Source organism: Sus scrofa, chromosome 13 (assembly GCF_054392235.1).
Source record: "Sus scrofa isolate SSC_HxYL_T2T_F1_AM1 chromosome 13, Sscrofa_HxYL_maternal_Yorkshire_Landrace_v2.0, whole genome shotgun sequence".
NCBI lineage: Eukaryota > Metazoa > Chordata > Mammalia > Artiodactyla > Suidae > Sus > Sus scrofa.
In genome coordinates this window covers 45681237-45698061 of record NC_139395.1, presented here as the reverse complement: position 1 = coordinate 45698061, position 16825 = coordinate 45681237, and the positions used below count along the sequence as shown (strand labels likewise).

General features: G+C 47.6%; 1 protein-coding gene across 1 annotated transcript; it reads right to left on the bottom strand.

The window, feature by feature from the left end:
- Window positions 1-12900: 12900 nt before the first annotated feature.
- On the bottom strand, window positions 12901-14704 carry LOC110258647 (cathelin-like). Its single transcript, XM_084988402.1, has 4 exons — window positions 14489-14704; window positions 13977-14084; window positions 13759-13830; window positions 12901-13165 (listed from the first exon to the last, which is right to left on the bottom strand). Exons 1-4 carry the CDS (start codon window positions 14684-14686, stop codon window positions 13025-13027), a joined length of 519 nt encoding a protein of 172 aa, XP_084844528.1. The 5' UTR covers window positions 14687-14704; the 3' UTR covers window positions 12901-13024.
- Window positions 14705-16825: the final 2121 nt, after the last annotated feature.

Below are 16825 nucleotides of genomic sequence, written 5' to 3'. Positions count from 1 at the left end.
GGGACTGGGGGAAACGGAGACCCCATTCTTGGGTCCCAGGACAAAGCAAAGTCTCCACAGGAATCTGGGTCAAACCGGACTGCAGTTCTTTGAGGACCTCCTGGGAAAACAGGGGTGAATGTGGGTTGCTGTGGGAAAAGGACATTGGAAGCAAAGCTCTGGGGAATATTCTGCAGTGTGCCTTTCTCTGGAGGTGGCCATTTTGGGAAAATATGGCCCCTCCCATCAGCACTGAGAAGCCCCAGGCCAAACAACAATCCAGGTGGGATCACAGCCCCACCCAGCAGTAAACAGGCTTCCTAAAGGCCCCCCTGGCACACAGCCGCCTCTAATCCCATCCAGAGATAAAGCCCCACACACCAGAGGGATAGGAATCAGGCCACCTACCAGTGGGCAGGCACCAGTCCCTCCCCCATCAGGAAGCCTACAGCAAGCCCCCATACCAACTTCAGCCACCAGGGGGGCGGACACCAGAAGTGAGAGAGGCTACAGCTCTATTATCTGTAAAAAGGTCACCACACCAAAAACGAATAAAAATGAAAAGACAGAGAAGTATAACTCAGAGGAGGGAGAAAGGAAAACCCCCAGAAAATCAGCTAAGGGGTCAGGAGAGTCTCAGCCTCCAGGAAAAAGATGCTGAAGAGGATGCAAGACATTGGAAATAAACTGGAGGCAAAGATGGATAACTTTCAGGAAACACCGAGCAAAGAGATACAAGATATGAAACTTAAGAAGAGATGCAAAATCAATAACTGAAATAAAAAAATTCACTAGAAGCAACCAACAGCAGAATCCAGGAGGCAGAAGAACAAAGAAGCGAGGTGGAGGACAGATTAGTGGAAATCACGGATGCGGAACAGAAAAGAGAAAAAAGATTGAAAACAAATGAAGAGTCTCAGAGAACTCTGGGACGACGTTAAACGCACCAACATCCTTATTATGGGGTGCCAGAAGGAGAAGAGAGAGAGAAGCGGACAGAGAAAGCACTCCAACAGATAATAGCCGAAAACTTCCCTCACATGGGAAAGGAACCACTCACTCAAATCCAGGCAGCGCAGCGAGTACCATATAAAATAAACCCAAGGAGGAACACCCCGAGACACATATTAATCAAGCTGACCAAAATTAAAGACAAAGAGACAATCTTGAAAGCAGCTAGGGAAAAGAAACAAATAACATACAAGGGAAGCCCGGTAAGGTTATCCCCAGATTTTTCAGCAGAAACTCTGCAGGCCAGAAGGGAGTGGCATGATATACTTAACGTGTTGAAAGGAAAAGACCTCCAACCAGGATTACTTTACCCAGCAAGGCTCTCATTCAGACTTGAAGGAGAAATCAAAAGCTTCACGGATCAGCAAAAGCTGAGAGAATTCCGCACCACTAAACCAGCTTTACAACAAGTACTAAAGGAACTTCTCTAGACAGAAAAGAAAAGGCCGCAATCAGAAACAAAAATACCACCAATGACAAGACTCACCAGTAAACGTATATATACAGTAAAGACACAAAATCATCCATGCACAACTATGCCACCACCATCCGAAATTGTGAGACGAGGAGGGTACAAATGCAGGACACTGGAGATGCACTTGCAATTAAGAGACCAACGACTTGAGACAATCTCGTATCTATAGAGGCTGTTACATCAAAACTCCAGAATAACTGCAAACCAAAAGTCTACAATTGATACACAAACAAATAAGAAAAATCAACTCAAGTACAACACTAAAGATGGTCCTCAAACCACAAGAGGAGAGAACAAGAGAAGAAGGGAAGAAAAAAGAGCAACAAAAACAAATCCAAAGCAATGAATACGATGGCAATGAGAACATACCTATCAATAATTACCTCAAGGAGTTCCCATCATGGCTCAGTGGTTAACGAATCCACCTAGGAACCATGAGGTTGTGGGTTTGACCCCTGGACTTGCTCAGAGGGTTAAGGATCCGGCCTGGCCGCGAGCTGTGGTGCAGGTCGGTGCAGGTCGCAGACGCGGCTCAGATCCCGCGTTGCTGTGGCTCTGGTGTAGGCCAGCAGCTAAAGCTCCAACTCGACCCCTAACCTGGGAACCTCCATATGCTCGGGAGCGGCCCAAGAAATGGCAAAAAGACAACAACAAAATAATAATAATTGCCTTAAGTGTTAATGGATGAAACGCCCCAGCCAAAAGACAGAGACTGGCTGAATGGATGCAAAATCAAGACCCATATATACGCTGTCTTCAAGAGACCCACTTCACTCCTAGGGACACAGACAAATTGAAAGGGAGAGGATGGAAGAAAATAGTCCATGCAAACGGGAATCAAAAGAAAGCTGGAGTAGCAATACTCATATCAGACAAAATAGACTTTAAATTGAAGAACATTTTAAGGGACAAGCAAGGTCACTACCTAACGATCCAAGGATCAATCCAAGAAGAAGATAAAACAATTTTAAATATCCACACACCCAACCTAGGTTCACCACGATATGTAAGGCAACTGCTAACAACCTTAAAAGGGCAAATCAACAATAACACAGTCATAGTGGGGGACTTTAACACCCCACTTACAGCAATGGACAGATCATCCAGACAGAAAATCAATACGGAAACACAGGTTCTGAATGAAGCATTAGACCAGATGGACTTCATAGATGTTTATAGGACATTCCATCCAGAAGCTACGGAACACACATTCTTCTCAAGTGCACATGGAACGTTCTCTAAGATTGATCCCATCCTGGGCTACAAAGCAAACCTCGGTAACTTTAAGAAAACTGAAATCATATCAAGCATCTTTTCCGACCCCAACGCTAAATGACTGGAAATCAACAACAAGAAAAAAATCCGCAAAAAACACACACGTGGAGACTAAACAACATGCTACTAAACAACCAATGGATCACTGAAGAAATCAAAGAGGAAATTTAAAAATTCCCAGAAGTCAATGACAATGAAGAGACGACACTCCAAAACCTATGGGATGCAGCAAAAGCCGTTCTAAGAGGAAAGTTTATAGCAAGACAAGCCCGCCCACCTCAGGAAACAAGAAAAAGCTCAAATAAACAACCTAACTTTACATCTCATGCAGCTCGCGAGAGAACAGACAAGACCTAATGTTAGTAGGAGGAAAGGAATCATAAAGATCAGAGCAGAAATCAATGAAATAAAAAAGGAACCAAACCATAGAAAAGATTAATGAAACGAAAAGCTGGTTCTTTGAAAAGAGCAACAGGAGTTCCTGTCGTGGCGCAGCAGAAACGAAACCCACTAGGAACCATGAGGTTGTGGGTTTGGTCCCTGGCCTTGCTCAGTGGGTTAAGGATCCGGCATTGCCGTGAGCTGTGGTGTGGGTTGCACACACAATTCGGATCTGGCGTTGCTGTGGCTCTGGCGTAGGCTGGCAGAAACAGCTCCGGTTAGACCCCTAGCCTGGGAACCTCCATGTGCCATGTGTGTGGCCCTGAAAAGACAAAAGACCAAGGACAAAAAAAAAAAAAAAAAAAAGAAAGAAAGAAAGAAAGAAAAGATCAACAAAATTGATAAACCCTTAGTCAGACTTATCAAGGAAAAAAGAGAGAGGGCTCAAATCAATAAAATTAGAAATGAAAAAGGAGAAGTAACAACAGACATCGCAGAAATACAAAGGCTCTTAAGAGACTATTACATGCAACTATACGCCAATAAAATGGAAAACCTAGAAGAAATGGACACATTCTTAGAAAGGTACAGTCTTCCAAGGCTAAACCAAGATGAAGGAGAAATTCAGAGGAACGCAGCAATCACAGGTACTGAAATTGAAACTGTGATTTAAAAACTTCCAACAAACAAAAGTCCAGGACCAGATGGTTTCACAGGCAAATTCTATCAAACATTTAGAGAAGAGCTAACACCTCTCCTTCTGAAACTATTCTAAACAACTGCAGAGGAAGGGACACTCCCAAACACATTCTATGAGGCCACCATCACCCGATGCCAAAACCAGACAAAGATACCACAAAAGAAGAAAACTGCAGGCCAATGTCACTGATGGACATAGATGCAAAAATCCTCACCACCATACTAGCAAACCGCATCCAACAATACATTAAAAGGATCGTACAACATGATCAAGTGGGATTGATCCCAGGGATGCAAGGGCTCTTCAATATCCGCACATCCATCAGTGTGATACACCACAGTAACAAACTGAAGAGTAAAAACCATGTGATCCTCTCCATAGACACAGAAAAAGCCTTTGACAAAATCCAACACCCATTTCGGATAAAAACCCTTCAGAAAGCGGGCATAGAGGGAACCTACCTCAACATAATAAAGGCCGTATATGACAAACCCACAGCTCACATCATTCTCAGTGGTGAAAAGCTGACAGAATTCCCGCTGAGATCAGGAACACGACAAGGATGTCTGCTCTCACCACTACTCTTCAACGTAGTTTTGGAAGTCGCAGCCACGGCAATCAGAGACGTGAAAGAGATCAAAGGAATCCAAATTGGAAAGGAAGAAGTAAAACTATCGCTATTTGCAGATGACATGATACCATACCTACAGAATCCTAAAGACTCTACCAGAAAACTCGTAGAGCTCATCCACGAATTTGGCAAAGTCGCAGGATGCAAAATCAATGCACAGAAGTCAATGGCATTTCTACATACCAACAATGAAAGATCAGAAAGAGAAATCAGGGAAGCAACCCCGTTTTCCACCGCATCCAAAAGAATAAGATACCTAGGACTAAACCTACCCAAAGAGACAAAAGACCTGTACTCTGAAAACTATACGACACTGATGAAAGCAATCAAAGATGACACAAAGAGATGGAAAGACATGCCACGCTCTTGGACTGGAGGAGTCAATATTATCAAAATGGCTATACTACCCAAGGCAATCGACAGATTCAATGCAATCCCTATCAAATTCCCAAGCACTTTTTTCACAGAACTCGAGCAAAATATTTTAAAGTTTGTTTGGAAGCACAGAAGGCCCAGAAGAGCCAAAGACAGCCTGAAAAAGAGAAATGGAGCCGGAGGAATCAGGTTCCCGGACTTCAGACTATACTACAAGGCAACAATCCTGAAAACCACATGGTACCAGCACAAAGACAGAAATATAGATCAGTGGAACAGGAGAGAAAGCCCAGCATTAAGCCCACACACCTACGGCCAACTCATCTGTGACAAAGGAGGCAAGAATATACAATGGAGAAAAGACAGCCTCTTCAACAGGTAGTGCTGGGAAAACTGGACAGCCACACGGACAAGAATGAAATCAGAACACTCCCTTCCACCATACACAAAAAGAAACTCAAAATGCATTACAGACCCAGATATAAGACCAGACACCATAAAACTCTTAGAGGAAAACATAGGCCAAACACTCTCCGGCATAAACGGCAGCGACATCCTCTCAGGTCCACCTCTTAGAGTCATGACAGTAAAAACAGAAATAAACAAACGGGACCTAATGAAACTTCAAAGTTTCCGCACAGCAAAGGAAATCCTAAACAAAACGAAAAGACAACCCACAGAGTGGGAGAAAACCCTTGCAAGTGAATCAGCTGACAAGGGATTAATCTCCAACATGCATAAACACCTTCTGCAGCTCCATACCAAAAAGACAAACAACCCCATCGACAAATGGGCAGAAGATCTAAACAAACAGTTCTCCAAAGAAGACATACGAATGGCCAAAAAACACGTGAAAAGATGTTCAACATCACTCAGTATTAGAAAAATGCAAATCAAAACCACTCTGAGGTACCACCTTACACCAGCCAGAATGGCCATCCTCAAAAAGTCTACCAACAATAAGTGCTGGAGAGGGTGTGGAGAAAAAGGAACCCTAGCACACTGTTGGTGGGATTTAAATTGGTGCAGCCGCTGTGGAAAACAGCATGGAGATTCCTCAGAAAACGAAAAAGAGAATTCCCATTTGATCCAGCAATCCCACTCCTGGGCGTCCATCCAGAGAAAACCGTGACTCGCAAAGACACATGCACTCCGATGTTCATTGCAGCACTCCTTGCAATAGCCAAGACATGGAAACAACCTAAATGGCCATCGACAAGAGGAGGGGACCAAGAAGAAGTGGTGCATATACACAATGGAATACTACTCAGCCATTAAAAGGAACAAAATACCGGCATATTTAGCAACATGGATGGACCTAGAAATTATCATGCTGAGTGAAGTCAGTCAGACAATGAGACACCAACATCAAATCCTACACTGACATATCAAATCTGATAAAAGGACGGAATGAACTTCTTTGCAGGAGAGATACTGACTCGCAGACTTTGAAAGATGCATGGTTTCCAAAGGAGAGAGTTTGGGCGGTGGGGGGTGCACTGGGGTTGTGGGATGGAAATCCTATAAAACTGGATTGTGATGATCATTGTACAACTGTAAATGTAATAAATTCATTGAGTAATTCAAAAAATAAAATAAAATATGATACGAAGGAACATACCTACAAAATATAAACAGACTCACAGACATAGAGAACAGACTTGTGATAAGGGGGAGAGGGTGGGGAAGGGAAGGATTAGGCCTTTGGGATTATCAGATGCAAACTATTATATATAGAATAGATAAACAACAAGGTCCTGCTATATACCACAGGGAACTGTATTCAATATTCTGTGATAAGCCGTAATAGAAAAGGATATGAAAAAGAACACATATATGTATAACTGAGTCACTTTGCTGTGCAGCAGAAATTAACACAGCATTGTAAATCAACCATATTTCAATAAAGTTTTAGAAAAAAGAAAAAGAAAACCTCGACTTTTTTTTTTCATTATGTGCTTGAGCCCATATGACTCTCAGACTAAAGCAAGCAGATATAGGAAGGGGTTCACATACTTGAAAAACAGAGCAACCACAAACCAAAGCCAATCAGTACAGTCACAAAAACTAAACAGAAGATGACACAAGCATAAAATAAAAGGAAATCATCCAGGAGTTCCCGTCATGGAGCAGTGGTTAACGAATCCGACTAGGAACCATGAGGCTGCGGGTTCGTTCCCTGCCCTCGCTCAGTGGGTTAAGGATCCGCCATTGCCATGAGCTGTGGTGTGGGTCACAGATGCGGTTCGGATCCCGCGTTGCTGTGGCTGTGGTGTAGGCTGGTGGCTACAGCTCTGATTGGATCCCTAGCCTGGGAACCTCCATGTGCCATGGGAACAGCTCAAGGAAAGGCAAAAAAAAAAAAAAAAAGGAAATCATCCAACCAAATGAAGAATGGAACAAAGGAGATACATGGAACCAACTGGAAAACAACCCTTAAAACAGCAATAAGTACATATTTATCAATAGTTACCTTAAACGTCAATGGACTGAATGTATTGATCAAAAGATACGGAATGGGAGTTCTCGTCGTGGCTCAGTGGTAAACGAGTCCGACTAGGAACCATGAGGTTGCAGGTTCGATCCCTGGCCTCACTCAGTGGGTTAAGGATCCGGCGTTGCTGTGAGGTGTGGTGCAGGTCGCAGACGCAGCTCGGATCCCGCGTTGCTGTGGCTGTGGCTGTGGCTGTGGCTGTGGCTGTGGCTGTGGCTGTGGCTGTGGCTGCGGTGTAGGCTGGCGGCTACAGCTCCAACTAGACCCCTAGCCTGGGAACCTCCATATGACGCAGGCGCAGCCCTAGAAAAGACAAAAGACACCGAATGGAAGACTGGATAAAAAGCAGAGCCTGCAATATACTCACCTTAGGGCAAAGGATACATATAAATTCAAAGTGAGGGGATGAAAATAGATATTTCATGTGAATGGAGAAGACAGGAAAGTGGGAGTTGCAGTAACCCTATCAGACAGAGTAGACTTTAAAACAAAGGCCATAAAGAAAAGGAAAGAAGGACACTATTTAATGATAAAAGGATCAGTTCAAGAAGAGGCTATTACACTTGCTAACATATATGCTCCTATATAAGGAGCACCCAAAGACATACCACGAACACTAATAAACATAAAAGGAGAAAGTGATGGGAACGCAACAGCAGTAGAAGATTTAACACCCCACCCACATCAAAGGATAGATCCTCTAGACAGAAATCAACAAGACAAGAGATCCTCCATGACACAGTAGAACAGTTAGACTTAATAGATATTTTCAGGATATTACATCCAAAGGAAAACCAGAAGTATACATTCTTTTCAAGTGCACATGGAACCTTCTCAAGGAATGACTGCATACTGGGCCACAAAACTAACCTCAACTAATCTAAGAGTACAGAAATTCTTTCAAGAGTCCTCTCTGACCACAATGGCATGAAACTAGAAATCAACTACAGGAAGAAAATTGCAAAAAACAAGACGACATGTGGAGTTCCTACTGTGGCTCAGCAGTTAACAAACCCTACTAATATCCATGAGCATGCGGGTTCGATCCCTGGCCTCGCTCAGTGGGTTAAGGATCCGGCGTGGCTGTGAGCTGTGGTGTAGGTTGCAGATGTGGCTCCGATTTGACCCCTAGCCTGGGAACCTCCATATGCCATGGGTGAGGCCTTAAAAAGACCAAAAAAAAAAAAAAAAAAAGAATTACCCGAAAACAAAGATATTAAAAAAAAAAAAAAGACTACATAGAGACTAAATAACATGCTACTAGAAAAACAGTGGGTCAATGAGGAAATCAAAAAGGAAATTAAAAAATACCTAGAGACAGACAATGAAAACACAACCATTCAAAATCTATGGAATGCTGCAAAAGCAATTCTTAGAGGGTAGTTCATAGCAAAACAGACCTTCCTCAAAAGAGAAGAAAAAGCTCAAATCGACACCTAACCTGCCACCTAAAAGAACTAGAAAAAGAACAAACAAAACCTAAAGTCAGCAGAAGGAAGGAAATCATAAAGATCAGAGATGAAATCAATAAAACAGAGATTCAAAAGAACAATAGCGAAAATCAATAAAACCAAGAGCTGGTTCTTTGAAAGGGTACATGAAATTGAAAAACCGCTGGCCTAACTCGCCAAGAAGAAGAAAGAACCCAAATAAACAATAAGCAATGAAAAAGGAAATGGATTAACAATGAGATCCTGCTGTGTAGCACTGAGAACGATGTCTAGATACTTACAATGCAGCAGGACGATGGGAGACGAAATTTATGCATACGTGTATGTGTGACTGGGTTCCCATGCTGTACACTGGGGGAAAAAAAGTGTGTCGGAAATAACAATAAAAACTAAACTAAAAAAAAAAAAAAAAAGAGAGAGAGAAATGAAAAAGGAGAAATCTCAACAGATACTGCAGAAATACAAAAAGCCATAGGAGAACACTATGAACAATTATATGCCAACAAATTCGACAGCCTAGAAGAAATGGACAACTTTCTAGAGACATACAGCCTGCCGAAACTGAATCAAGAAGAAACAGACCATTTGAAGAGACCAATCACTAGAAATGCAATTAAACATGTAATGAAAACACTCCCTACAAACCAACGCGTCCAGGACCAGATGGCTTCCCAGGTGAATTCTACCAAACATACAAACAAGAACTTATACCCATCCTTCTTAAACGTTTCCAAAAAATGGAAGAAGGAACACTCTCAAAGACATTCTATGAAGCCACCATCACCCTAATTCCAAAATAATACAAAGATACTACCAAAAACAAATTATAGGCCAATATCTTTGATGAAGAGATATGCAAAAATTCTCAGCAAGATTTTAGCCAACTGAATCCAACAATACATAAAAAAGATCATACACCATGACCAAGTGGGATTCATCCCAACCTCACAAGGATGGTTCAACACATGCGAATCAATCAACATCATACACGACATTACCAAAAGAAAAGTCAAAAACCACACCAGGGAATTCCCATTGTGGCTTAGTGGTAACAAACCCGACTGGTATCCATGAGGATGCAGGTTCGACCCCTGGCCTTGCTTACCGGGTTGAGGACCAGCATTGCTGTGAGCTGCGGTGCAGGTCGCAGACACGGCTCACATTGCTGTGGCTGTGGTGTAGGCCAACAGCCACAGTTCCCTTTCAACCCCTAGCCTGGGAACTCCCATATGCTGTGGGTATGACCCTAGAAAGACAAAAACCAAACAGGCAAACAAACAAACACATGATCATCTCAATAGATGCAGAAAAAAGCATTCACCAAAATCCAACATCCATTCATAAAGCCTCTTACCACAGTGGGAATACAGGGAACATACTGTAACATAATAAAAGCCACTTATGACAAACCCACAGCCGATATAATACTCAACGAATAAAAGCTGAAAACCTTCCCTGCTCAAAACTGGAACAAGACAAGGATGACCACTCTCACCACTTTTATCCAACATAATATTGGAAGTCCTACCTACAGCAATCAGACAAACAAAAGATGGGAAAGCTATCCGAATTGGAAGAGAAGAGGTAAAATATTATCGCTATATGGAGATGACATACTACTATAAATAGAAAACCCTAAGGACTCCACACAAAAACAACTCAAACCAATCAACAAATGCAGCAAAGCAGCGGGACAGATTAACATTCAGAAACTGGTTGCATTTCTGTATACTACAGTGAAATATTAGAAAAGGAATACAAAAATACAATACCTTTCAAAATCACACCCCCCAAAATTAAGTACTTAGGAATAAAACTGACCCAGGATGCGGAAGATAAACTAAAAAACATTCATCAGGAAAATTAAAGAGGATTCAAAGAAATGGAAAGATGTCCCATGCTCCCGGATTGGAAAGACTTAATATCATTAAAATGGCCATACTGCTCAGAGCAATCTACAGACTTAGTGTGATCCCTATTAAAGTACCCATGACATTCGTCACAGAACTAGAAAAAAGAATCCAAAAATTTATATGGAACCATAAAAGACCCAAAACTGCCAAAACAATCCTGAGGACGAAAACAAAACAAAGCAAAACAAAACCAAAAAACCAAACAGAAAACATAACTCTCCCGAACTTCAGACAATATTACAAAGCCACGGTAATAAAGACAGTGTGGTAACGGTACAAAAACAGAAATATGGACGAATGCAACAGATTAGGGGGAGTACTGTTGGAATGGCAGACACTCTCCCCAGCCAATCACTTTGGAAGGCTCTGACAAGGCCGGCATGCCTCCCTGCCAGGGAAGAGTACAGCTCCTTGCTCAAGGGTTGAGAGGGAAACAAGATAAGCAGCCTCTCATTTCTGCTATGGGTGGTCACATATGCATGTGGACGGCACGGTCCATGACAAGGGACATCTGGCCAAAACCAAATATGAAATTTGTCCTTTCAAATATGAAAGGACAAGGCATGGCTGAGGAGACAGAAAAGCTGCCATGAGAGCAGGATGGGCAATCATGGGAGGAAACGGGAAGCACACATGACCAGCACAGGCTGTGCAGTGATGTTCCAGTGGTGACAAAATTATTATATAACATTCTCTGATTTCCATGGGGTAAACGCCTCCACGAAGGCCAGTTTCTAGCTACCAGGGGTTTAACAACCAGCTCAGAAAAATCCTGCAACTTTAACCACGGGCTCTGGCAAGCCTGTGTCCTCTGGCACAGACACACCACAGCCTCGGCTTCCTCTGTAGGGCTTCCTCCCTCAACTTGGGATGATGGAGCGGGAGAAGCACCAGGGTCCTCTAACCAGCCTGATTCAGCCCCACCTGCTCAGCAAGAGAAGTCAAGCACGACAGGTCCCAAAGTAAGTGCTCTGGGAGATCCTGCCCTCTGTGCCTCTCGGAGAGGGGGCTCTCGGTCTTGTTTCAGGTTGGCCCAGAAGCAGACCTAGGACAAGCATTTAGTGGCAGTGGTTGGTTTGGGAGGCAGTTCCAGAAAGCACCAGCAGGAGTGGAGAGAAGGGAGATGGGGCAGCACCCAGAGTCAGAACACGACACGCTGCTTCCTGGGTGCAAACTCCCCAGTGCTGCCAGTCTGCCCTGCAGCAAAGGTCAGCTCGAGAATGGGGAGTGGGCAGGACGTGGACAGGACACTCCTGAAACACCCGGGCAACTAGGGATGTGACCTGTGTGTCACTCTTCCCCTTTCTCACACCGGTGCAGAGCTCTTCACCCCGAGGAGCAGGATGCTTGTTTTCCGTGGTCAAAAGAGGTGTTCCATTTGATCCCTAAACCAAGATGACCAGCGAAATCTGGGCCCAGCTGAAGAAACAGCGATGTGTCTCCATGCCACAGGAAAGGCCAGGAGGGGTGGGATTTCCAGACTTAACATTGTCAAGGGCAGGTGGAACCTTCTGGGCATCGTCCCTGCAGGCTTAGCCTGAGGCTGAACTGTGTCTCTGTTTAACAAGAGGCCTGGCGCCTCCTGGACCGTCACCCCCATGAGAGCAGAACAGCATCCCCACCAGCACTGCGCACAGAGCGGGTCTCCTTAAGTCCCTACTGGGTGATGGAGGAGGAGGGCGGAGGCATGTGAAGGGCATGCAAGGGACCTGAATGGAGACGCTGTCTGGACCTTGTGACCCAGGTGCCTCCCACAGTGTTTTTCTGGAAGGGACAGCAGCCTCACCCAACTCTGTGTATACAGAAGTTCCCCACCACCCCCTCTCTCTTTCACACACACACACACACACACACACACACACACACACACACACACACACACGAAGACTCCCAGAATTAAGATCAGTAGTGGTAGGTAGTAAGAGGGGAAACAAGTGATATGGAAAGCTAGAAGTCATTCTTTTGGTGTTTTATGGCTATACCTGGGGCATATGGAAGTTGCCAGGATAGGGGTCCGACTGGAACAGCAACTGCCAGCCTGCACTAGAGCCGCAGCATTGCCAGAACTGAAAAGTGACTACAACCTCCACCACAGCTCATAGCAACACCGGATCCATTAACCCACTGAGCGAGGTCAGGGATTGAATCTGTGTCCTCATGGATACTACTTGGATTCTTAACCCACTGAGCCTCAACAGGTACTCCCATACAAAGGTTGCTTTCACAAGAATTTATTTTTCATGGTTCAGAAGTCTGAGCCACAACAATAAGATCCTAGGACTTTCCCTGGGCTCAGGATTCACCAAAAGCTTTTAATGGGTATGTTATCAGCCACTCCATCACCGTTTTCCGGGGAACCGTGGTGGGAACCTTGGTGGGAACCCTGGTGGGATCCTTGGTGGGAGCCTTGGTGGGAAAAACGGAGGTGGCCTTGGCCTTGGCAAATATGGGGGTCGGGGACGTCTCCTGACACTCTGAATCTGTGAACAAGGATGAGAGAGATCTCTCATGGGACTGAAGGAGGATCAACACAGGTCCCCTACTTCCCACTTGAACAACCCCAAAAATGGAACACAACAGCAGACTTGGGGCCACAGTTTGCCCAATGGCTGTGAATTTTGGAGCATGTGGTTGAATCCCTACACCCACAGACAGATGAGCAACCTCAGGCCCAGATATGACAGGTGACGTCCCAGGGTGGCAGGCCCAGCCCAGCAAAGCTGGACGAGAGCAGGGCCTGAGAGTCCATTCCTCAAGGTAGGGCCCCTCAGATGTCAGCACAGTCAGAATTCCCTGCAGGCTTTATGACAATACCCTTGCCAGGGATCCACCCCAGGGTCTGATTCAGGAGGACTGAGAGGGCATGAGAATGTGAATTTCTGGGTGAGGACCCCACTTAAGAACCACTGCTCTAAGGATGACAGAACCCATCCTGGAGACCTGGGGCCCAGGTGAGGGAGGGGCCAGGGTAGGGGGCACGTTCCCTGCCTGGATGGGGCAGCAGGTGACTGGACAAAGGAGGTTCCATGCACCAACCAACAAGCAGCACCTCAAAGAAAATGGGGCCACTCACCTCATTACAGGAGATGTCCAGTGAGTGAATGGATGGGTTCAAGGTGACTGTCCCCACACACTGCTTCACTCGCTAGAAGGGGAGACTCAAGGTAAAATCAGGAACTCTCCCAAGCCATAAGTTCCCAGCCTCACCCAAGGGCCTGGACATCTTCCCCAGAAGCCACCCGTTCAGCTCCTTGGGAAGCATCCGCCAGCGCCCCCAGCCCCCAGCCTCACCCCGTTCTCCTTGAAGTCACACAGCTCCGGGGGCTGCCGGGTCGGCCTGGGACACACAGTCTCCTTCACCGTGAAGCTCACAGGTTTCGGGGTGCCCGGGTCCTCGTCCTGGTCAAGGATCAAAGTGGGGAGATGGGACTCGGGCTCAGGCTTCCCCCTCGGATCTGTCACCCCCTCCCCGCCCCCACCTAGGCAGCAGCCTCTGCAGCCCCTGCTGGGAGCCTGGCCCTGGGCTTGGTGCTGGGTGCACAGGGGAGGGGACAGAGCCCGCTCCTGCCTCACAGGCTGTGCAGGGCCCTGAGCCCACAGCCCAGAGGCTAAGGCGGGAAGCTCTCACGCGGGCAGGGCACCCAGCTCTGGGAAGGTTTCCTGGCAGAGGGGGTCCCCCTTAGAGGGACAAGTGCCTTCCTGGCAGGAGGGACAGCCTGAGCAGGGGGAGGGACAGGGAGCCCCGGGGCGGGTGGGGGACAGCCCCCGCCCCCCAGCCCCTCCTGAGCCCCTGCCCGACTCACGGCCTTGGGCGGCTGGTCCAGCTCCAGGAGGCGGTAGAGATTAGCTTCCGAGGACTGCTCGTTGAGGCGATCCACAGCACGAAGCACGGCCTCCCTGTAGCTGAGGGCCTGGGCGCTGGCCGAGGGCACCACGAGTCCCAGCAGCAGAAGCCACAGTGACCAGCGCCCCAGGCACAGGCTGGCCCTCTGGGTCTCCATGGTGCCCAGGTGAGCCTCCTCCCAGCCTGCGGGACCCTCCTTTATGCCCAGCCTGGGTCTGGGACTTCCTGAGCGGCCCCATCCCTGGCTGCCTCCCAGGATGCTGGCTGGACTTGCCTCAGCCCTGGCTCTTGCCTCAGGGGATTGCTGGGCAGTGGGGAAGGATGGGCGCCTGTGCAAGGTGAAGAAGTGGTTTCTCCATCGCCCTGACAGTGTCCTGGCCTCTCCTGGGCCCCACGGGCAGTGTCACAGGCAGGGTTGCTCAGGCGGGTTGAGTCCTTGGGTGAGGGAGGGACAGGCACAGTCTCACTCCCCGCCTTCTCCCCACTATGGCATCTTCAGGAATCAGGGTCCAGGAGTGTAGTCAGCACTCAGTCTCCAGCTCCCTACAATGCTTGGTACTCAGTAGACACTCAGTAATGTCTGATGCGCAGATAAGAGGACCCTACCGCATCTGGCATCTTGCTTGCTCGCCCCGCCCGAGCCTCGGCCGTTAGCCCCACATCTTCCTGTTTCCTGACCCAGTCCTCAGCAAGTCAGGGGCTCCGCTCCATGTGTCCCCTCTCCTAGATTCTCTTCTACCTTCCTCATCTGAAAACGCTCACATCCCCAGCTTTCCTGAGACGGGGCCCATTGACCTTTTCTCCCTCACCCCGCCTTAGGAAGGATCATCTCAAACAGTGAGACCTCTTGCTCTGTCTCACACTCAGGGCCACAGCAGCCTGGCCACCATCATGAGTCCAGAAGATTCTGTCAGGCATTGTCTGTCTCCACGGGCACTGGGGATGCTCTGTCCTCCTGAAACCGCCCCCTGCAGTATCCTCCCCCGATGCCGGCCCACTGAGTCACCTCCCGCCTCCTGTGTGACTCCTGTTCTGTCTGCCCAAGGACCCTCCTCTTAACACACAGAGCTCACACAGGTGCAGGGGGGCTGCTTCTCCTCCCAGTCCTAAGACACATTCCTGGGGACATCCCTTCTCAAGATACCCGTTATCGTGGACACACATCCCTGGTCTGTGTCTCTGAGTTCAGGACTCCCATGAACACCCCCGGCTGTCCACACTCTGCTGTCTGGCGGCTGTTGGCTGGGCGCCAACCCAGGAGCCCTGAGCTGAAAGCCTGGGGAGACCCCACCTGCGCCCACTTCTTCCTCCTGAGGACACTCCCTCTGACCTCCCCACCGCCTCTGCCCTGCCCCTACCACCACCGTCTCCCTCTCGCGTGCCCACACACTCCAGACTCCACCTTCCCTGGGTTCCTGTCTCTCCCGGGACCACGGTCCACCCTCCACACCAATTCTAGGGGCTCCTTCAGGCCACTGACGTGGCCATTTCAGCCCCTGCCTTGAGCCCACACACCCCTGCCTGGCACTGGGGCCTGCATTCTCGAATCTCACCTTTGTCCCCACTTCCAGCTCTCAAACCCTACACACTGCTGTCACAGACACCCCGGCCACTCAAGCCTCTGTGTCCTCCTGCTCCTGTCCCAATGGCTCTGCACCTGATCCCTCGGCTTGCCCTGCCCTTCCACCCGAGGAAGCCTTCCCTGACCTCCAGCCACACAAGGTGCCCCCTCGTCTTGGCTCCCACAGCCTCAGGTCTTCTCTTCTGATTTGACCCCAAAAGACTCCTGGTCACTGCTCTGGTGAAGACACTGGGCTGGGGTGGCCAGTGTCGGGGGCAGAGACAGCACAGCTGGGAGAGCGAACGGGCCAAGGCCAATTCTTGTACAGTTCTCCAGAGGAATGGCATTGTGACTGTGAGGCCTGGAGTAGCTCTTTGGACTCAGCTGGGCTCTAGGCCCCGGGGACTTGCCCAGGGCACATGGGAAGTGGCAGCCAGGATGACTGGTGCTGACTGAGCCTTGGAGAAGGAAGGCGAGGTGGGCTTCTGAACAACCTGGCTTCACAGTCCAGGTATTGCCCCAGGGGCCTCTTGGTCAAGCTGTAGCCTTTCCCAAGTCAAAGGAGGAAAAGGAGGTGGTTACAGTAGAAAGCAATTAGCAATACCCACGCTTACTGAGTACCTGGTAAGCCTGAAATGCTCCTTGGGCTTTCCTGCCTCTGCACCTTTGAATTTCCCAAACCTTGGGACTGAGCTTCCCTTCCCCATCCCCCCATGGGGAGAGGAGGCTGTTCAA